The sequence below is a fragment of the Rhinatrema bivittatum genome, unplaced genomic scaffold (assembly GCF_901001135.1).
Source record: "Rhinatrema bivittatum unplaced genomic scaffold, aRhiBiv1.1, whole genome shotgun sequence".
Classification (NCBI taxonomy): domain Eukaryota; kingdom Metazoa; phylum Chordata; class Amphibia; order Gymnophiona; family Rhinatrematidae; genus Rhinatrema; species Rhinatrema bivittatum.
Window position 1 is genome coordinate 184,668 of NW_021820733.1, and position 22,249 is coordinate 206,916.

Genomic DNA, 22,249 nt, shown 5'->3' on the forward strand with positions numbered 1-22,249 from the left:
TTTACTTGACGTATTACCATTTTGTAATTTTCCCCCTTTTTTCCTACCCTTTTATTTTAATCATTCTGTATATTATTTTGGCAACGCATGTAAAGTTGTCATGTCAATAAAGTTATTTCACTCCCCTCACCCCTCCTGTTCTCCCTGCCTGCTGCCTTACGGGCCGATACAGTAAAGTCCGCGGGAGAGTTCGTGCACGCGATTCTGTATGCAAATTAGGCCCGGTGGTAAAAACAGGTAAAAGGAGGCGATAGGGACACTAGTGCGTCCCTAGCGCCTCCGGCGTCCAGTTTCCGAGCCCTTGGCTGTCAGCAGGCTCGAGAACCGACACTGGCAAAATTGAGCGTCGGCTGTCAAACCCGCTGACAGCCGCCGCTGTCAAACCCGCTGACAGCGGCGGCTGTCAGCGGGTTTGACAGCCGACGCTCAATTTTGCCAGTGTCGGTTCTCGAGCCTGCTGACAGCCAAGGGCTCGGAAACTGGACGCCGGCAAAACTGAGCGTCCGGTTTTCGACCCGCGGGCCGACTTCAAATTTTTTTTTTTTTAAACTTTTGGAAACTTTTGGGACCTCCGACTTAATATCGCCATGATATTAAGTCGGAGGGTGCACAGAAAAGCAGTTTTTACTGCTTTTCTGTGCACTTTCCCGGTGCCTGAAGAAATTAGCGCCTACCTTTGGGTAGGCGCTAATTTCTGAAAGTAAAATGTGAGGCTTGGCTGCACATTTTCCTTTCTGAATCGCGCGGGAATACCTAATAGGGCCATCAACATGCATTTGCATGTTGTGGGCGCTATTAGATTCGGGGGATTGGACGCGCGTTTTCGGCCCCTTACTGAATAAGGGGTAACGCTAGCGCGTCGAAAACGCGGGTCCAATCGCGGGTTAACAGTGCGCTCCGACGGAGCGCACTGTACTGTATCGGCCCGTTAGAGAGGAGAGACTGGAGCAGGAAGCAGAGGGCTAGGATTCTGCTCAGCAGGGTGCTATCAAATTTTCAACTAGCCTGAGGCCCCCAGATTTTTACCACCTTAGCCACGGGCCTATTTAATTTATCCCCTATATTATTCGACTTCCCTGGCTTCATGCTCAGAGACAAACCTGAGAGGCTGATCATCCTGCAATTGGTCACAAGGGGGCACAGTCAGGTAGGGCTGGATCTCTTCCAGATATGAGGGAGCATCCAGAAGGAAGGAATTCTGCAGGGTAGCGTCAAATTAAGCAGCAGTTATTCCCTGCATCTTACTATGTGGCAAAGGCTGATGAAATGTTAATAGAAATTAGGAAAGCTAACAAAATTAGCAACGCAGTAATGATCGGTGATTTCAATTATCCCAGTATTTATTTATTTATTTAAAATTTTTGTATGCAGACGTTCGTTTAGCAAACATCACATCGGTTTCCATGTAACATAAAACTGGCCAACAGGGCTTTACAATGAAACTGATAAGAGAACTGGGGGGTGGTAAGGGGGGGAGGAAACATGATGGGAATTACTGTACAAGAGAAATATAAGCGAAGTAATATGATTGACCAACTAGATGTCCAGTATTGACCAACTAGATGTCGCATCAGGGCATGCTAAGTGTTAGGACTGTGGCCCCTTGCACTAGGGTGAGGTTGGCTCAAACTACAGGGAAGGCCCTGCAGATCCGCACTGCCAATTAGCGGAGCAAATCAGTGCAGAGACTGGGCAGGACCTTCGCCTATACCATACCCTTTCCCCTCGGGTTGAGCTTTTGGGTTCTGAGGGCCGACAGGTCTTAGGTGGCAGTCTCTGGGGCATAGGCAGAAAAGTAGATCCGGGACCAGGCTGAGGTCAGAGGCAGGCGGCTGAAAGGCGTAACGGAGTCCAGGCTAAGGTCAGTGACAGGCGGCAGGCAAGTAAAGACAGTCCAGGCTAAGGTCGGTACCAATGGTCAGTCCGAGAGGAGAGAATACAGGCAGGCTGGTTGAAGAGGATGAGACAGGCTGGACTGGAAAGATGACGTAGGGCAGGCTTGGAGAGATGAGGCAGAAACAGACTGGAATGATGAGGCAGGCTCAGGACTGTAGCAACTCACACTTCAGGAACTGAAGTCAACCCGTTGCTGAGGCACTGATCTGTTGCATGGCTGGGGTTTAAACACCCAGCCATATGGCCTTATCTGCCGGCGCTGGTCAAGAGGATTCCCGCCGTGGGGCCCTTAAAGCTATGTGTGCACCCAGGGAAGCAGTGGCATTCCTGCTGTGAAACACGATTTGTCGTCAGAGGCATTGGGTGAATGAGTCAGCTCGTGGGGACAGCCATCGAACTGGCACACTGTAACACTAAGGAGGTAACGTTTCTAGGTGAAATAAACAACTGCGTCATGGAGCAGCTGGTACAAGAATCGACATAAGGGGTGCTATTTTAGACCTAATCCATAGTGACATGATTTGGTGCAAGAGGTATAGTGTTGGGGCTACTTGGCAATAGTGATCATAACATAATCAAATGTGACCTGATAACTGGAAGGAGGACACTAAGGAAAGCAGAGTTGCTTACCTGTAACGGGTATTCTCCAAGGGCAGCAAGATGATAGTCCTCATATATGAGTGACATCATCAGATGGAGCCTAATGTGGAAAACTTATGTTAGAGTTTCTAGAAACTTTGTCTAGGCACAATGAGCAGGCTCAACATACTCTATACCAAGCGTTCACGCGGGTCCCTCTTCAGAATGAAGATGAATAGTAAAAATAGGAGAAATCCAACTCTGCGGGGTGGCGGGTGGGTTTCATGAGAACTAGCATCCTGCTGTCCTTGGAGAACACCTGTTACAGGTAAGCAACTCTGCTTTCTCCCAGGACAAGCAGGATGGCAGTCCTCACACATGGGTGAATCCCTAGCTACAGGCTGCTTCTCAACACAAAAAGGGACCAACAGACATCAACCAGGTGCCAACGAGCACAACAACCACAGTGCTGTTGGTAACAGAGGGGGAGACAGCCTGAACCCAAACAATGGGCCCTAGGATGGGAGAGTTGGGTTCTACACCTCAAACAGGTTCCTGAGGACCAACTGGCCAAACCTACTGTCGCGTCGGTCATACCTATCCAGACAGTAATGGGATGTGAAAGTGTGGGGAGATCTCCACGTCGCAGCCTTGCAGATCTCCTCCATAGGAACTGCTCGCAGTGGGCCACCGAGGCTACCATGGCTCTGACAGAATGAATCTTGGCATGACCCTCAAGATGTAGTCCCGCCTGGGCATAACAGAAGAAGATGCAGTCTGGTAGTCAATTAGATGGTGTCTGTTTGGCAATGGCAACGACCAACCTATTATTATCAAAAGAAACAAAAATTTGATGGGCTTCTGTCTGCTCCAGACAGAAGGCTATGGCTCGCTTATAGCCCAAACTGTGCAGTGCTCGTTCGCTTTGGGACAGGATATCCGCAATGAATATGAATGAGTAAAAATGTGCCTGCTGTGGAGGGTAGTGCATGCAAATGTATCTCATGCATATTCATTGTAGATAACCTGAAAACCTAACTGGCTAGGAGTCCTCCAGGACAGTTTTGGAAACCTCTGCCTTAGAGAATTGGCATGATGGGGAGATATGATAGAAATATTAAAATGCCTCCAAGGTTTCCATTCACCTTTTCTGCGCCTTTTTCAATGGAAGTGAGACTCTGAAACAAGGTATCATGGGGTAAGGGTGAAAGGGGGTAGACTGAGGAGTAATATATGGAAGTATTTATTTTCAGAAAGGGCATTAAATGCATGGAATAGCTTCCCAATGGAGGTGGTGGAGACAAGGACATTGCAACATTATGGCAGAAAAAGACTGAAATGGCCCATCCAGTCTGACTAGTAACATAGTAATGACAGCAGAAAAAGACCATGTGGCCCATCCAGTCTGCCCAGCAACCTTCTTATGGTAGTATCAATCAAATTCAGAATCTTATACAAAGTTCTAACAATCATTCATAAATCCATTCACAACATCACCCCACTAGATCTCAAGATCCCACTGCAACTTCACTCATCCTCCAGGCCGGTGAGAGCAGCTTACAGAGACTCCCTACAGGCCCACCCCATAAAAACCTCATTAACGAAGAGAGCCCTCTCCACGGCTGGACCAACGCAATGGAACTCACTCCCACCAGATCTTCGGCTTGAAAAATGCCCAACCACCTTTAAAAAAAAGATTCAAGACTTGGTTGTTCGGCCAAGCCTTCGCCTAACTCTGAGGGCCCAAGGAACTTCCTACGGTTTCGTTAGTAGACCTTCTTCACTAACAAGCCGCGCACTTCACAGACGAGTTAATAATGTTCCTCCTCAATTTCTCCTTCCAGTGTCTCCTCTTAGACAACTGGCCACACTCCTATGTTAGCTCCCGGCACGCCGGTTACATTTTCCCCCACTTGCCTTTATGTTAAACCCTTGATGCAATTTGGATCCACCCCTGTTCAATGTAATGCACTATTATGCAACGGTTTTGTTATAATGTAAACCAAGGTGATTTGTAACCTGTTACATGAACTCCGGTATATAAAAATGCTAAATAAATAAAATAAATATCTGGCACTCCATGTAGGTATCAGATACCCCTGTATTTCTCTCAAGGGTAGTAACTGCCGCTCTGTGTAGTTACCCCCAAGTCTTATGATAAGGGTAGCAATATTTACAATCAATCAAACTCATAAATTCCTGTTAGCAGCATTTTTAATGGGTGAGGAGCCTTCTTGATAATTCAGACAATGTTGCATGATGTTCTTTGCTTTGGGACTTGGCCATAGAAGCCTTTCTGTGTTTTTTCCTTTATGTCTGCATGTCAACACCCCAGACCATAAAAGTCAGGGTCCATGTTAGTTGTTGTCTGTATCCAATTCCCCTCCCCCCTCCCACTCAAAGCAGGGAGCGATGTTTCAGTTGCATCAAAAGCATCAAGGCTATTAATTCAGGGTAGTAATCCCCGAGCCTTCTGTTACATGAGAGGTCTAGAACGGGTAGATGTGAATCGGTTATTTACTCTTTCGGATAATAGAAGGACTAGGGGGCATTCCATGAAGTTAGCAAGTAGCACATTTAAAACTAATCGGAGAAAGTTCTTTTTCACTCAACGCACAATAAAGCTCTGGAATTTGTTGCCAGAGGATGTGGTTAGTGCAGTTAGTGTAGCTGGGTTCAAAAAAGGTTTGGATAAGTTCTTGGAGGAGAAGTCCATTCATGGCTATTAATTAAGTTTACTTAGGGAATAGCCACTGCTATTAATTGTATCAGTAGCATGGGATCTTCTTAGTGTTTGGGTAATTGCCAGGTTCTTATGGCCTGGATTGGCCACTGTTGGAAACAGGATGCTGGGCTTGATGGACCCTTGGTCTGACCCTGCATGGCAATTTCCGATGTTCTTATGTAACTGCCGCTCCATGCAGATTACCCCCATGCCTTCTGATTAGAGTTATAGAGAATGGTGTGTTCCTTCCCCACTCCCTAACTCAAGGCTTCCCAAACTGTGGGTCAGGACCCCAAATCCTTCAGAGCTGGGGTCACAAGTGCTTCAAACGGCTGCACTCTTCAGGTGGCGGTGGCAGCAGAATTAGTAGAGGAAGTCAGCATGAGGCCTAGGTATGCAATCATAGGCCCTGCAGTGCTCCTACCCTTGCGTGAGTTTCTGTGGTAACAGGACACACTACATGAAGAGGGATCGGGGCCGCTGCAGGCTCATAAGCCCCATGCTTATGGCTTCATTATTGTTGCTGCTTGCAGATCACCATCAAACTATGGCCAGCCCTGAGCAGAGAAGTTGGGATGAGACTGCATGGGCCAGTGGCCCTCACTCCTCAACCACTACTGCAGTGGTTCTCAACCCAGTCCTCGAGGCGCACCTAGCGTAAGATAGGTGCGTCCCGAGGACTGGGTTAAGATCCACTGCGCTACTGAACCTGCCCCTCTCTTCCACCAGCCTTCATCCACCTTTGGCCCGGGGGAAATGTTGCTGCTGACCCTGGCTAGCAGATATTTGGAGGAGGGGCTGTTTGAAAGACGGGATAAGATGCAGGAGGGGTTGAAGGATTGAACGTGGTAGAAATGAATTCGTTGTGGAAAGTGAGAGAGGGTGAATGATAGAAGGTTGACTGGAGGATGTAATAGAGGCATTTGGGGGGTAGAGGAGACTCAGCTGGGGTATGTGAAAAAAGGGTTGGAAGGGAGGAGGTGAGAGAGCGGTTGGGTATGACTGAGGAGGTAATAGGGTATGGATTGAGAGGGTGAGAACGATAAAGGATCAATTGGGAGTTGTAAGGGCTTAGGAGTGAAAGAGGATCAGCTGGGAGATGCAAAAAGGGGCTGGAGAGGTGAGAGGAGCTAGGGGATGGAAGAGAGGAGCAGAGGAATGGATGCTGGAGAGGAGGAGGAGGTTAAGAGAGTAGATCTACGAAGGGGATGGGAGTTGATACAAAAGGATCGGATGGAGAATGTGGAGCCAAAAGAAGGAAATCAGCTGGAGCGCGTGGAGGGTGAGCGTGGACAGGACCCCTGCTGGTTTGTTTTGGTCGTCATCTGGGTCATGTGAATCTCCAAGTACTGAAACGGGGGTCACGCTGATGTTTGGGAAGCCCTCCTCTAACCTAGAGCTTGAGCGAGGGACGTCAAGTGGCGACATCCATTTATCACCGGGCCACTGTTTGAGCGAGATGCACTTTGGCTCTACAAAACCGTTTACACTACACATAGCTGGTTAGATTTCAAAAAGTAGAAACCAAACGACAAAGGAGGCGAAACCAGACAGAGATAAATGAAAGAGCAAGAGAGTGGTGGCCAATGAAGGGAAGAGGAGTACTGTCGCACAAGTGCTGCAATCTTGGGCTCCTGGGAGCAGCAAGTCCTTCAGTGGCCATGCTCCTCCCCCTTTACAGACTGAAAAAAACACTTAAGGACCAGGGGCAGAGGCGGCAGCATCAGGGCTCGCGGAAGGATGGGGGCCTCGCTGCATTCAATGCGAGTCGGTGCTGCTCATTATCCCAAGCCGCACGTGGCTCATAGACAGCCTGGCAAACTCATGCAGCACCGCAGGGCTCCACCGGCAAAGAGCTGAACGGAGGAGATAACGGTGAGATCCTGCGCGGCCCGTCCAGCACAAGACCTGGGAATACTTCCACTGGCAGCTAAAGGTGAACAGCACTGCTGCTCCTCAGTGCACGCTAAGGAAGCCATAAGCAAGCCACGTGTGACTAAATTCAAAAAGCATGGGATAAAGGCAGAGGAGCTCCGAGGGAGTGGTCAGGATCCTAGCGAACAGCAGTTGGTGTGGCTGGGCAGGCTAGACAGAAACATGATGGAAGAAAAAGACCATATGGCATGGTGTTCTGCCTTGCCTTGTGGCCTCTTTTGGTCTCTTACCTCACTTTGCAGCCTCTCAAGGCCTTTCACCTTGCTCTGTGGCCTTTCTTGGATTCTTGTCCTGCTATGGGGCCTTTTAGGATCTTCGACCTTGCCTTGTGTTCTCTGTCCTTGTTCTGTCTTGTACTGCCCAGTCCACTTCCTTGTCCGTTTCCCTGGCTTTTGCCCTTGTCCTCCAGCCCCCAGCTGGTGCCTGGATCCAGCCCTCAGGCGATACCTGGTTCCAACTCCCAGCTGGTGCCTGCACCCTGTTCCCATTTTGTGTCTAACCCCGGCTTCCAGCCTGTGCATGACCCCTAACTCCCAGCCCGCGGACAGCTCCCACTCTGCCCCGGCACAACGATGTTCAAGCCGGGGAACAGGTCCCACCGGCCCCCAGAACCCAAGGGCTCAACCTGCGGGCAGGAGGCTGGCCGGGCAGAAAGACCAGCTCCAGTCCTGCCCTGCAGTCCTGTACTGATTTCTTCAGGGGGTGCTCCCTGACTCCAGCTTGCTGTCCCCCACGACCATTTAGGTCTTTTAAGTCTAATCAAATAGGGGGGCACTGACACAGAAGCCCAAGGGGGAATTAGGGAGAGAGTAGTAAGGAGGCAGGAACCGGAGGACTGGAGGGAGGTTTCACGTCTACGCAGGCCCAGCCTCTATTAGTAACCTTACTATTATTTACTTTCTCATTTTTTCCTTTCATTTAATCTGAATCTGAAATCCTCACCATGCAGCAGCCGGAAACATGTGCTTTAATCATTATGCCATCCATGTGATGTGCGTGCACAGGATTAGGTGTGCAATGATTCGAGCTGTATTTGTTTTGGGTGGAGTTTTTCCAGCAGTACCCAGGTGGCAGACCCAGCATTTCGGAGAAGGGAACGTGTTTTCTGGGTGGCTCTGAGCAAAGATAAGCAGAAAAGGCAAAGATACCGCAGAAAGTTGTGGTCCCCATTCTCCCAGCTGCACCCCCAGGCCCTGCCCTTGGCCTATTTTCAGTGTTTCCTACTGGAAACTTTGATGCCAGTCTAGAATGAGTCACAGCCTGAGCCCAGTGCAGGGAGAGGAAGGGCTGAACCCCCAGGCTTCTCTCTCTGCAGGACCCACCTTTCATTGTCAACAGAAATTAAACTAAAATCCACACTCCTGCAGGCACAGAACAAGCTACTTAGCTAGTCCTCAATGCACATGTCACAATACTATACATATGATAATGTGACAAAAATATATGAATATCCACACACTTACACATGCACATTACACACAGAACAACGAGCCTTCAGGCACACTTCTTCCTGCAGAAGCACCCAGAGACTTCCTAATCACTGCTCCCACAGCTAAGGATCCTCTGTGCTTATCCCAGGCTTTACCTCTCACTCCCCCACAGCTAAGGATCCTCTGTGCTTATCCCAGGCTTTACCCCTCACTCCCTCACAGCTAAGGATCCTCTGTGCTTATCCCAGGCTTTATTTCTCACTCCCTCACAGCTAAGGATCCTCTGTGCTTATCCCAGGCTTTACCCCTCACTCCCCCCACAGCTAAGGACCCTCTGTGCTTATCCCAGGCTTTACCCCTCACTCCCTCACAGCTAAGGATCCTCTGTGCTTATCCCAGGCTTTACCCCTCACTCCCTCACAGCTAAGGATCCTCTGAGCTTATCCCAGGCTTTACCCCTCACTCCCCCACAGCTAAGGATCCTCTGTGCTTATCCCAGGCTTTACCCCTCACTCCCTCACAGCTAAGGATCCTCTGTGCTTATCCCAGGCTTTACCCCTCACTCCCCCACAGCTAAGGATCCTCTGTGCTTATCCCAGGCTTTACCCCTCACTCCCCCCACAGCTAAGGACCCTCTGTGCTTATCCCAGGCTTTACCCCTCACTCCCCCACAGCTAAGGATCCTCTGTGCTTATCCCAGGCTTTACCCCTCACTCCCCCCACAGCTAAGGACCCTCTGTGCTTATCCCAGGCTTTACCCCTCACTCCCCACAGCTAAGGATCCCTTGCAGTCACACTCCCTAATGTCCTGTCTTCAGGTTACTTAACTGATACATCACCTTAAATGGAACAGACACTGTGAAACATTTAATTACATAAATGGAAAAAGCCAAAATTCAGGATTGCACCATAAAAGGATTACAACAGGGAAATGGCAAAAAAACGCCTCAGGTTCTTTACCCTGTGTAACTGTTATGTTTCTCTCATGTTTTTAAACAAATGCAGGAGAACACACATCCTGGGATGCTGCATGACGGGAGTGAGTTGCATTGGCAAAGTTGTAGGGGGAATTCAGTACTTTCATAGCAGGAAGTGCTGCAGGATGGGATTAAGGTACATTACCAGAGTTGAATGTGTGATGCTCTCAGTACTGGAATAGCAGGAGGTGCTGCAGGGCAGGAGTGAGATGCATTGGTAGAGCTGTGTATGAGGGTCTCAGTACTGGAATAGCAGGGGGTGCTGCAGGGCAGGAGTGAGATGCACTGGTAGAGCTGTGTGTGGAGGGTCTCAGTACTGGAATAGCAGGGAGTGCTGCAAGGCAGGAGTGAGATGCATTGGTAGAGCTGTGTGTGAGGGTCGCAGTACTGGAATAGCAGGGGGTGCTGCAGGGCAGGAGTGAGATGCATTGGTAGAGCTGTGTGTGGAGGGTCTCAGTACTGGAATAGTAGGAGGTGTTGCAGGGTAGAAGTGAGGTGCATTGGTAGAGCTGTGCGTGGAGGGTCTCAGTACTGGAATAGCAGGGGGTGCTGCAGGGCAGGAGTGAGATGCATTGGTAGAGCTGTGTGTGGAGGGTCTCAGTACTGGAATAGCAGGGGGTGCTGCAAGGCAGGAGTGAGATGCATTGGCAGAGCTGTGTGTGAGGGTCTCAGTACTGGAATAGCAGGGGGTGCTGCAGGGCAGGAGTGAGGTGCATTGGTAGAGCTGTGCGTGGAGGGTCTCAGTACTGGAATAGCAGGGGGTGCTGCAGGGCAGGAGTGAGATGCATTGGCAGAGCTGTGTGTGAGGTCTCAGTACTGGAATAGCAGGGGGTGCTGCAGGGCAGGAGTGAGGTGCACTGACAGAGCTGTGTGTGGAGGGTCTCAGTACTGGAATAGCAGGGGGTGCTGCAGGGCAGGAGTGAGGTGCATTGGCAGAGCTGTGTGTGGAGGGTCTCAGTACTGGAATAGCAGGGGGTGCTGCAGGGCAGGAGTGAGATGCATTGGCAGAGCTGTGTGTGGAGGGTCTCAGTACTGGAATAGCAGGGGGTGCTGCAGGGCAGGAGTGAGGTGCATTGGTAGAGCTGTGTGTGGAGGGTCTCAGTACTGGAATAGCAGGGGGTGCTGCAGTCAGGAGTGAGAAGCATTGGCAGAGCTATGTGTAAGGGTCTCGGTACTGGAATAGCAGGGGGTGCTGCAGAGCAGGAGTGAGATGCACTGGTAGAGCTGTGTGTGGAGGGTCTCAGTACTGGAATAGCAGGGGTCCTGCAGGCAGGAGGTGCATTGACAGAGCTGTGTGTGGAGAGTCTCAGTACAGGAATAGCAGGGGGTGCTGCAGGGCAGGAGTGAGGTGCATTGGCAGAGCTATGTATGTGGGTCTCAGTACGGGAATAGCAGGGAGTGTTGCAGACAGGGGAAACATGCAAGGCTTATTTAAAACACTGGAACACAGGAGACTGAAGTTGCATCGAAGCTCCCTCCAGCACAGACACAGATACACTCACAGTCAGGACAGAGTGCAGATTTACTGTTCCTTAGATCCAAAGAACCATTGAAAGTTATACATTTTCAGATCTGGTAACTAGTTACTATCTTTATCTAAAACTTGAAGTGGAAGAGAGGAATCATAGCATCAAAGAGTGTAGAGACCCACTGACCGGAGCCAGCATGGGACAGAGAGTGCAGATCCTAACAGGAGTCAGCATGGGGTCAGACAGCACAGAGAGATCCTGACAAGACCCAGTATGAGATAAAAAAATCCAGACATCCTGTCAGGACCCAGCATAGGGTCAAAGAGCTCAATGACATCCTGTCAGGGCCCAGCATAGGGTCACAGAGCTCATTGACATCCTGTCAGGGCACAGCACAGGGTCACAGTATAAGAGCCATAGTGTAGCAGTACGTATGTATATCTGAAGTGTTGGTGTGTCTGTGGGCTGAGGTCCTGCATAGCCTCCCAGAAGGCCCTGGGCAGAAACAACATGGGAATCCAATGGTCTCTAGTCATGTGGTCTTGCTGACCAGTAATTATCAATACTTTACAGCTCAATGGGAGGGACAAAATAATATACTGTAGCTTCCCAATGTTTAGCTAAAACCTATCCATAGCACAGTCCACAACAAAGCACTAAGCCAGGCAGGAGACCTCCCCCCTCTCCCCCCTTTTATTTTAAGCACTTCATGTATTACTTCCCTTAATAGAAAGAAGGGGAGGAGGGAGAGGAAGGGATAGGGGTGTTATATTGCACAGAGCGACAGTTCGTATCCTTAACAGAAGGCATGGGGGTAATCTGCATGGACCGGCAGTTACTACCCTTAACAGAAGGCATGGGGGTAACCTGCATGGAGCGGCAGTTACTACCCTTAACAGAAGGCATGGGGGTAACCTGCATGGAGCGGCAGTTACTATCCTTAACAGAAAGCATGGGGGTAACCTGCATGGAGCGGCAGTTACTACCCTTAACAGAAGGCATGGGGGTAACCTGCATGGACCGGCAGTTACTACCCTTAACAGAAGGCATGGGGGTAACCTGCATGGAGCGGCAGTTACTACCCTTAACAGAAGGCATGGGGGTAACCTGCATGGAGCGGCAGTTACTATCCTTAACAGAAAGCATGGGGGTAACCTGCATGGAGCGGCAGTTACTACCCTTAACAGAAGGCATGGGGGTAACCTGCATGGAGCAGCAGTTATTACCCTTCACAGAAGGCATGGGGGTAACCTGCATGGAGCGGCAGTTATTACCCTTCACAGAAGGCATGGGGGTAACCTGCATGGAGCGGCAGTTACTACCCTTAACAGAAGGCATGGGGGTAACCTGCACGGAGCGGCAGTTACTACCCTTAACAGAAGGCATGGGGGTAACCTGCACGGAGCAGCAGTTACTACCCTTAACAGAAGGCATGGGGGTAACCTGCACAGAGCAGCAGTTACTACCCTTAACAGAAGGCTTGAGGGTAACCTGCATGGAGCGGCAGTTACTACCCTTAACAGAAGGCATGGGGGTAACCTGCATGGAGCGGCAGTTACTACCCTTAACAGAAGGCATGGGGGTAACCTGCATGGAGCGGCAGTTACTACCCTTAACAGAAGGCATGGGGGTAACCTGCACGGAGCAGCAGTTACTACCCTTAGCATAAGGCATGGGGGTAAACTGCACGGAGCAGCAGTTACTACCCTTAACATAAGGCATGGGGGTAACCTGCATGGAGAGGCAGTTACTACCCTTAACATAAGGCATGGGGGTAAACTGCATGGAGCGGCAGTTACTACCCTTAACATAAGGCATGGGGGTAACCTGCATGGAGAGGCAGTTACTACCCTTAACATAAGGCATGGGGGTAAACTGCATGGAGCGGCAGTTACTACCCTTAACATAAGGCATGGGGGTAAACTGCATGGAGCGGCAGTTACTACCCTTAACATAAGGCATAGGGGTAAACTGCATGGAGCGGCAGTTACTGCCCTTAACATAAGGCATGGGGGTAACCTGCATGGAGCGGCAGTTAGTGCCCTTAACATAAGGCATGGGGGTAACCTGCATGGAGCGGCAGTTACTACCCTTAACATAAGGCATGGGGGTAAACTGCATGGAGCGGCAGTTACTACCCTTAACAGAAGGCATGGGGGTAAACTGCATGGAGCGGCAGTTACTACCCTTAACAGAAGGCATGGGGGTAAACTGTATGGAGCGGCAGTTACTACCCTTAACATAAGGCATGGGGGTAAACTGCATGGAGCGGCAGTTACTACCCTTAACAGAAGGCATGGGGGTAAACTGCATGGAGCGGCAGTTACTACCCTTAACATAAGGCATGGGGGTAAACTGCATGGAGCGGCAGTTACTACCCTTAACATAAGGCACGGGGGTAACCTGCATGGAGCGGCAGTTACTACCCTTAACATAAGGCACAGGGGTAAACTGCATGGAGCGGCAGTTACTTCCCTTAACATAAGGCATGGGGGTAAACTGCATGGAGCGGCAGTTACTTCCCTTAACATAAGGCATGGGGGTAACCTGCATGGAGCGGCAGTTACTACCCTTAACATAAGGCATGGGGGTAGCCTGCTTGGAGCGGCAGTTACTACCCTTAACATAAGGCTTGGGGTAACCTGCATGGAGCGGCAGTTACTACCCTTAACATAAGGCACGGGGGTAACCTGCATGGAGCGGCAGTTACTTCCCTTAACATAAGGCATGGGGGTAAACTGCATGGAGCGGCAGTTACTTCCCTTAACATAAGGCATGGGGGTAACCTGCATGGAGCGGCAGTTACTACCCTTAACATAAGGCATGGGGGTAACCTGCTTGGAGCGGCAGTTACTGCCCTTAACATAAGGCATGGGGGTAACCTGCATGGAGCGGCAGTTACTGCCCTTAACATAAGGCATGGGGGTAACCTGCATGGAGCGGCAGTTACTACCCTTAACATAAGGCATGGGGGTAACCTGCACGGAGCGGCAGTTACTACCCTAAACATAAGGCATGGGGGTAACCTGCACGGAGCGGCAGTTACTACCCTAAACATAAGGCCTGGGGGTAACCTGCACTGAGCGGCAGTTACTACCCTTAACAGAAGGCATGGGGGTAACCTGCACGGAGCGGCAGTTACTACCCTAAACATAAGGCCTGGGGGTAACCTGCACTGAGCGGCAGTTACTACCCTTAACAGAAGGCATGGGGGTAACCTGCACGGAGCGGCAGTTACTACCCTTAACAGAAGGCATGGGGGTAACCTGCACGGAGCGGCAGTTACTACCCTTAACATAAGGCATGGGGGTAACCTGCATGAAGTGGCTGCTCTTACTCTAAAAAGAAAAAAAAAACTTGCAGGGCAGTCTGGATGGACCACTGGATTTTCTTCTGCCCATTGTTTACTAGGTTACTATATGACTTTGACAACACATGTAAACATTTTATCAATAAAATGAGCTGAATCTGGTAGAAGGATGAGTGGTAATAAAGGTAGCATAACATAAGTTAGGAGCATGAGATTTACGCTCCTAAAAGTTAGGTGGACAACATGAGTTAGAAGCAGAAAATGCTCTTAACTTAGGTTTTGAGCACATAACTTTTAGGAATGCTTTTGTGCTCATGTTTTGTGTGCAGAATTTTAGGTGCAACTGGAGAAGGTACAGAGAAGGGCAACCAAAATGATAAAGGGGATGGAACAGCTCCCCTATGAGGAAAGACTAAAGAGGTTGGGGCTTGTCAGCTTGGAGAAGAGACGGCTGAGGCGGGATATGATAGAGGTATTTAAAATCATGAGAGGTCTAGAACGGGTAAAAGTGAATTGGTTATTTACACTTTCAGATAATAGAAGGACTAAGGAGCACTCCATGAAGTTAGCAAGTAGCACATTTAAAACTAATCGGAGAAAATTCTTTTTCACTCAACGCACACAAAAACTCTGGAATTTGTTGCCAGAGGATGTGGTTAGTGCAGTTAGTGTAGCTGGGTTCAAAAAAGGTTTGGATAAGTTCTTGCAGGAGAAGTCCATTACCTGCTATTAATCAAGCTGACTTAGGGAATGGCCTCTGCTATTACTGGCATCAGTAGCATGGGATAGACTTAGTTTTTGGGTACTTGCCAGGTACTTGTAGCCTGGATTGTCCACTTTTGGAAACAGGATGCTGGGCTTGATGGACCCTTGGTCTGACCCAGTATGGCATGTTCTTATGATTTGAGCACAACTTGTGCTTTTTCCATTTAAATGCAGAGTACAGAAATCACACACTATAAACTCCAGGTTTAGCCCCACAGACTAATACTAGTCGAAAAAAATTTACTCCACACCTCTGACCAGAAGTAAATTTCCAGCGTTAGGAAAATATTACTAATGCGTACGCGCCTCTTTCCATTGAGGAGTAATGGCGAATGCCTTGGTTAACATGGGATTTGCATGGAAGTGCGTGAATGCGTGCATACTTTTACGTGTGTTTGTGCACATATATTCTGTGCCCTGAACACCTTGGTAAATCAGTGTACCTTATGACATCAGGCCCCTCTGTTAGCTTGTAATGCCAGCAACAAACTACCCTAGAAAGTGTACAAGAAAACCTAAACCTGCCTAGAGACCTACAGCAAATCATGGACCCTGTAAGTGAACCTGGAAGAGACAAAATCAATGCTTTCCCAGGAAAGGCCAAAAAATCTCCATCACAAATTCTTCCTAGATAAACAAGAAGTTGAGTTTATACTATGCATACTTTATAAATACACTAGACATACTTTGTCTTGAGACTAAATTGCTATAAAGACACTATACGAAGAGCCCTGTATGCAACAAAGAAACCTCTGGAGAAAAAAACTTCCCTGTAAAACTGCTATTAAAAATATTTGGTAGCATTCGACCAATCCCTTTTATATGGGAGTGAGGTCTGGGGGTCTACCGTTAACCCAAAATTATCAAGAACCTGAATAGAAATTCTGCACTTGCAGTTCTGCAAACCGACACTGTGTCCAGAGAAACACCCCTTAATAATGAGTGCAGAGCAGAATTAGGGCACTTCTCTCCTTAATATTCAGCATGCAAAAAAAGAATATGCAGATTCTGGCGCCACCAGCTCCCTCCGCTACCAGGCTCTCCGTGAAACAGTGAAAAACCTTAGGAATAACACTCGGCACCTGTGTAGCAAACCTGCCCTTCCAAATCCAGCACTAACTCCCGGAACTCAAACAGCTACAAGTCCACTTATGAGAAAGCAGCACTGAAAATATAAGTTCAGTGCACCCTCTATTGGGAGGTGCTGACTGGAAGACAGAACAAGCTGCACTGCTATAGATCCCTACACAGAGAGTGCACGCTAAGAGACTGCTTCATCTTGGATGGAGAGACAGATTCTCACCTGATACAGGATAAGTGATCACAGACCAGCTATACACAATACATGTAAAACTGTCATGCCAATGAAGTTATCTGAATAAGAAACAGAAATATGCAGGCAAAAACTAAACTGGAAACCCCCCAAAGCCAGCCTCTGTATGCAATGCATTTCCTCATGTGCTGTGCAAAATATAAAGAGATCAAAGACACAGTCCCGAGAGAGAGAGAGAGAGAGAGAATCAGAGACTTCCTACAAAAGAAGCAGCAGGGAAACCCTGCCTAATGCTGGGTGGAAGAGGAGAAACAGCACAGGAAAACCTCTGGGGTCCTGCCCCCAGGCCAGAAATGTCAAGTGACCAGCAGCAGAACCTAAGTCCAGGCCCCGCTGCTGTACTTTCCATAATCTGGAGCTGTTCTTCCCTTATTATCGTTCTGTGCATGTTTTAACTATTCTGCATAGGACTTTGGCAACCCAAATAAACTTATCATCCAGTAAAGTCCTCTGAATCTGACTGGTAACAAAGGGATCAGAGGCGCAGGAGAGATCTGGTAATAAAGAGAGAGAGCGAGAGAGTGGGGGAGGACTAGTAATAGAGGAGTTATCTGTGGAGGGCTGAATGGAGGGAGGAGGAAAGAGGAGGGATGAGAGAGAGAAGAGAAAGTGCTTCCTGTGAACAGGCACCTGTCTCCTCACTGCCTCGAGCTCACCTTTCTCTCCAGTCTCACCCCCCCTTTGCCATCTGTCTGTTTCTCCACCCCCACTGTCTGACGCTCCGCTGACTCCCTCCCTCCCCCTTCTCGGGTCAACAGAAAGAACTTTAAAAACAAAATGAGTTATTACTGCCATTACAATGTCAGATCCTCAAAGAAGCAAAAAGAGGAGGTAAAACTGTTCCTCTCCCAGACCTCCTTAGCTCCTCCCTCAGTCTCTCATGTTCTGAGTCAGATTCAGGAAGCTTAAGCTGCACAAAGTCGTCCACGTGGTGCCAAAAGGCTACATGGAAAGAGTGACATTCTCTCTGGGTCCCACGGGTTTGCTGTCACAAGTTGGCTCAACAGAGGTGAGGTCTTCCCTACAATTCTCTCTCTCTCTCTCTTGTTCCCTGTCCCCCTTGTTTCTTCTCCCTTTCTGCCGCTATTCCACCTCCTCCCAGCTTTGACGTGCATGTCAGTCTGATTAACACTGCCAGCAACCAGAAATACAGAGCAACCCGAGAGACAAATAAAAGTGGTTACACGCCATGCTCCCTCCATCCCCCCACCACCACTAGAGGAAACACCCAAGGACTCAGCCCGGCCAGAGGAATCAGATTACATTTGATTGGTTGGCGTGCTAACCTTCTGCAGGAGTGGGATCTTCCATCTCGGACTCTCCCACTGAGGATATCTTCTCAACACCCGTCTCTGCCACCTCCTGTGTCCTCACGAGACCCCGCGCTTCCATCTCAGACGCTGCCACCGCAGGTACCAGCTCCGTGCCAGTCTCTACCACCTCTTCTGTCCTCAGTACCCCTTGCTGTTCTTGCTTTGACCCCTGGTTCTCAGCCTCTGTCAAGCTCAAGTGCTGTGGAGAGAGCTTGGACATTCCCACTGCAGGTGCCATCTCCATATTAATCTCCGCCACGCTCTCTTCTTGCTTCGCCCCTTGGTTGTTGCCCTTTGTTGGATGCTCTGGAGCTAGTGTGGACATTCCCACTGTGGATGGTGTCTCACTGGGCATCTGTGTTACTTCCTCTTTCCTCTGGTGTTTGGACATATGGATCTTGTCCCCTGTTGGAATCTCTGAAATGAGTTTGGGCACTCCTAATGCAGACATCGCTTCCACTTTCTCATTCTTCTGGTGGTCCTCATGCTCTTGCTTGGAGCTCTGGCTTGTTTGGTGCTCTGGAGCTGGCATGGCCACTCCCATTGCAGAGTGTGTCTCCATGCAGATTTCAATTGCCTCCACTGTTCCTGTAGCCTCCTGGTGCCCTTCTTTAGACTGCTGGCTCCCATCCCTCGTCAGGTGTTCGGAAGTTGGTTTGGTCATTCCCACTATGGATACCGTCTCCATGGGGATTTCTTCCACCTTCATCTTCCTCTGGCACTCCTGGAGCTCTCTGTTGGACTCCTGGGTCTTGCTACTTATAAAGAACTCTGGAGTCACCATAGACATTTCTGTAGTGGAAAGAATCTCCTTATGGCTTTCTGCCACCTTCTCTTTCATTTTGTACTCCAGGCCTTCTTGCTTGGACCCTTGGTTCTCACTCCTTGATGGGCACGCTACAGCTCGCTTGACAACTTCCAGAGTACATAGCTTCTCCTTATGGATTTCTGGAACCTTCTCTATCCCCTGTTCTTGCTTATACCTCTGGTTCCTATCCCTTGTTGGGTTCTCTGGTACTGGCTTGACTATGTTCACATTGGATAGCGTTTTGTTACAGCTCTCTGCCACCTCCTCCTTTCCAAACCTCTGCTGTTCTTCCTTGGAACCCTTCTTCTCATTCTTTAGACAATCTAGAGCTGGATTAAACACTTCCTCAGTGGATGTCTCCTTCTGGCTCTCTACCACATCCTCTTTCCTCTGGAAAGCCTTATGCTCCTCCTTGGACCCTTGGTTCTTGCTACTTGTTGAGCGCTGTGGAGTTGGCTTGGACACTCCCACACTAGACAATATCTCCTTACATCTTTCTGCCATTGCCTCTTTCCTCTGGAATCCCTGGCGCTCTTCCTTGGACTCTTGGTTCTCACTCCTTGTTGGGAACTCTGGAGTTGGCTTGGACACACTCATTGACGCCAGCATTTCCTTATGGCTCTTTGTCACCTCCTCTTTGGACCTTTGGTTCTTTCCCCTTGTAGAGTACTCTGGAGCTGCTTTGGACATGCTTGTTGAGAAAAGCATTTCTTTACGACTCTCTTCCACCACCTCTTTCCTCCGATACTGCTGCCGTTCCTGGTTGGACCCCCAACTCTCCTCCTTTATAGATGGCTTGGGTGCATAGGTAGTTAGACCTGGCACAGTCTGAACACGAGGCCCTGTAGCCCGTCGAGCAGGGACCACCATGGCCACTGGACGTCGCACTCTCTGCAAGGACCCTGGCACAATCTCGGCCGGCAGGTGCAGGTACTGGCGGAGATACACAATTCCCTCGTTGTTCAGGTACCAGTAGAAGTGGTGCCAGACAAAGGTCTCCCGCACATATCCCCGTGACTTCAGGGAGCCCATGGCCCGGATCACCTGCAGGTTGGAGACTCCCTGGATTTCAGGGTGCAGGCTCTGTGGTCGCTTGTCCTTCTTGGCAATCATCACCCCTTCTCGGAAGAGAAGCTCATAAATCGCCCTGAGCTGGTCAAGTGGCATCAGCATACCTGCCACCATCTTGCAAGCCTACTTGTTGAGGCCAAAAAGGAACGAAGGAGCAGGAATGTGAAGAGAATGGCCTTGGAAAGTTAAGCTCCCAGGAGCAAAAGACTGGCAGATCCGGCTGCCAGAGATTGTCAGAGCCAGTTTGCTAACAGCCTGCCGGGTTCTCCAGGAATACGGTTATGTATAAAAGGTTGCAGCTGGCTGCAGGCTTTCTTCTGCCTCTCAGCAGCGCCTAAAATAAGCAGAGAATAAAGGCAGAGTCTCTTTCTTTCCTTCCCTCTCTTGAGCGTTCACAGCTCTGGAGAATGTGGTGGCTCCACCTACGCCAGGCGAGACGGAGGGCACAGAACAGAGCCGGCTAAGTGAGCCGGCAGCACCAGGAGGAAGGGGAGCAGCGCAGAGAAGACATCCAGCCCCTGAGAGACACACACACACACGCTTACACAGCCACACCAGAAAGACACATGCGCGGTGAGACTCGGGACTCAGTCACTGACTCAACAATTCAAGAGTAGCCCCTCCCTGACATCCATTCATTCCAGGATATAACCAGGCCAGAGAATAGTATCTGCTCCTGTCAGTCTCTCTCTTGCAGGCATTCTCCTTCCAGCAGCTCTCCTGAACATTTTTGGAAAGTTATGCCTAGCAAGCAAAAGAAAGAAAGAAAGAGTGAGAAAAGGAAAGAGACGGAAATCCCTCCTCAGTTCCACCCTCCACTCCAAATAAAATTATTATTACAATGTATTTGCTATCGCATTCCACCAATCCTCTTACCTTGTGGTGAGATCTGGGATTTATAATTAACCAGAAACTATACAGAATGGGACACAACCCCAAGAGAAATCCTACACCTTCAGTTCTGCAAACGGACACTCTGTGTCCACAGAAACTCCCCCTAATAATGGGTACAGGGCAGAATTAGGAAACTTCCCCTCAGGGGGTGGACTGACAGTGATCTGTGCCCCGGGCAATAAGGGTCATTGGCTGGGAGAGAGTAGGGGGCCTGTGGGCCCCCTACTGCTGTGAGCTCTTGGTCACTTCTCCTATTGCCCAGCCGGTCAGTATGCCCCTGCTTCCCCTTACTACTCACCACAATGAAAAGAAAATTCAAATTCTGGTGTCATCTCAGTGACAGAAGATAAGCTCCCTCTACTACTATGCACTCTGTGATGCAGCACAAAACTCTGCAAAAAAAAAACTGTATAGGGAGCAAATCTGATGTACAGAAAGAGCACTAACAGCAACAGCTCTACCTGTGAAAAGGCAGCACTGCAAATATTACACCCAGCCTTAGGAGAGGGGTTCGCCTTCTTTGGGGAAGTAGAGACTGGAAAACAGAACAGGCAGGACTGCTACAGTTCCCTACACAGAACACTACTTGCTGTTCAGACTATCAAAACCCAGTCAAGAATGTACTAAGTCAGTCCAGTAAAAAGGGTCTCACCTCATCTAGTGTTTTGTTTGCTTGTTAACTTTTCCTCCTGTCCGTGCTAGCAGAATCCCCTCATCTCAGCCACACATGCAGAGCACAGCTGACCCTCACCACATACGGAATAAGGGACCACACATTGATTAGAATCAGAAATACATTTCTTCCTATAGGGCTCGTAATGCAAAGACATAAGATTCACATTTCACAAAGCTAACAGAGAAAAATCATAGACTTTCCACGAAAGAGTGAGCAGGGAAAACCTCTGCATAATATCGGTACAAAAGAGGAGAAACAGCCACTATAGCAAACAACATATGTGGCATCCTGCCATCAGGCCAGAAATGTAATAGGAACCAGCCACCCCCCCTCCCCCTCCCCCTGCCGAATCTGGTAACCATCTTTGCAAATGTCTTCCTCTCTGTACCCTGCAATTCTTTGCTTTTATTATTTTAGGGATTACTTTGGCAACACAGGGACCAATTGTCAGTCCGAGTTTCTTGTAGGACAGAGGGAGGGGAGTGGAAAAAAAAAAAAGTTCTTCTGCAGTAGGAAGGCGCGGCAGAGAAGAATGATTTCTCAGGAGAGGGAAGAAACAGTTTCTGCTTTTCTAGGACACGAGGAGGAGGGGGGCCCAGGCATCCTGTTTCTGCTTCCTGCTCCACCGCCTCTCTCCCCTGATCATTTCAGAAAGGAAAGCCGGGCCTGCTTTTTCTGCAGCCCGGACCAGAAAGCAAAGCCCAGCGCTTTGTGTGTGTGCGTGTGGATTATAGGGAAGGCGCGCACTTTCCAAAATACCAAGGAGTTTCCGTAGGCTTGCAGTCGGAAATAAGAGCGAATGAACGCGTGCCACTGCTTTTATCAGAATCGAAAACATTTTCAAGCTGACAAGGCTCAGCGAGTCGATATGCCTGGTTTTTTTTTTTTGACATCTCTCCTTCCTGTTCCTCGTGTCCCCAGCCCTCTTTTCTTTTTAACCCTTCCACTACTTTCAGGGGTGCAACTCTCAGGCTGAGCAGAGGGAGGGGAGAGGAGGACACGAGTGACTGCTGGCACGGCACAGCTTTCCCGGCAATTGCCACCTCTGTCTCAAATCGCCCAGGGGCA

At 49.3% G+C, this 22,249-nt stretch overlaps 1 protein-coding gene across 1 annotated transcript in view; it reads right to left on the reverse strand.

The window, feature by feature from the left end:
* LOC115082045 overlaps positions 1-20,124 on the reverse strand; it is a gene marked incomplete at its 3' end in the record, with an annotated part of 189,599 nt that extends 169,475 nt beyond the window's left edge. The window contains exon 1 of the mRNA XM_029586310.1: positions 17,706-20,124. Within this exon, the coding sequence (XP_029442170.1) occupies positions 17,706-19,725 (2,020 nt within the window). The remainder of the gene's footprint in view (positions 1-17,705) is intronic.
* Between the last annotated feature and the right edge of the window lie 2,125 nt (positions 20,125-22,249).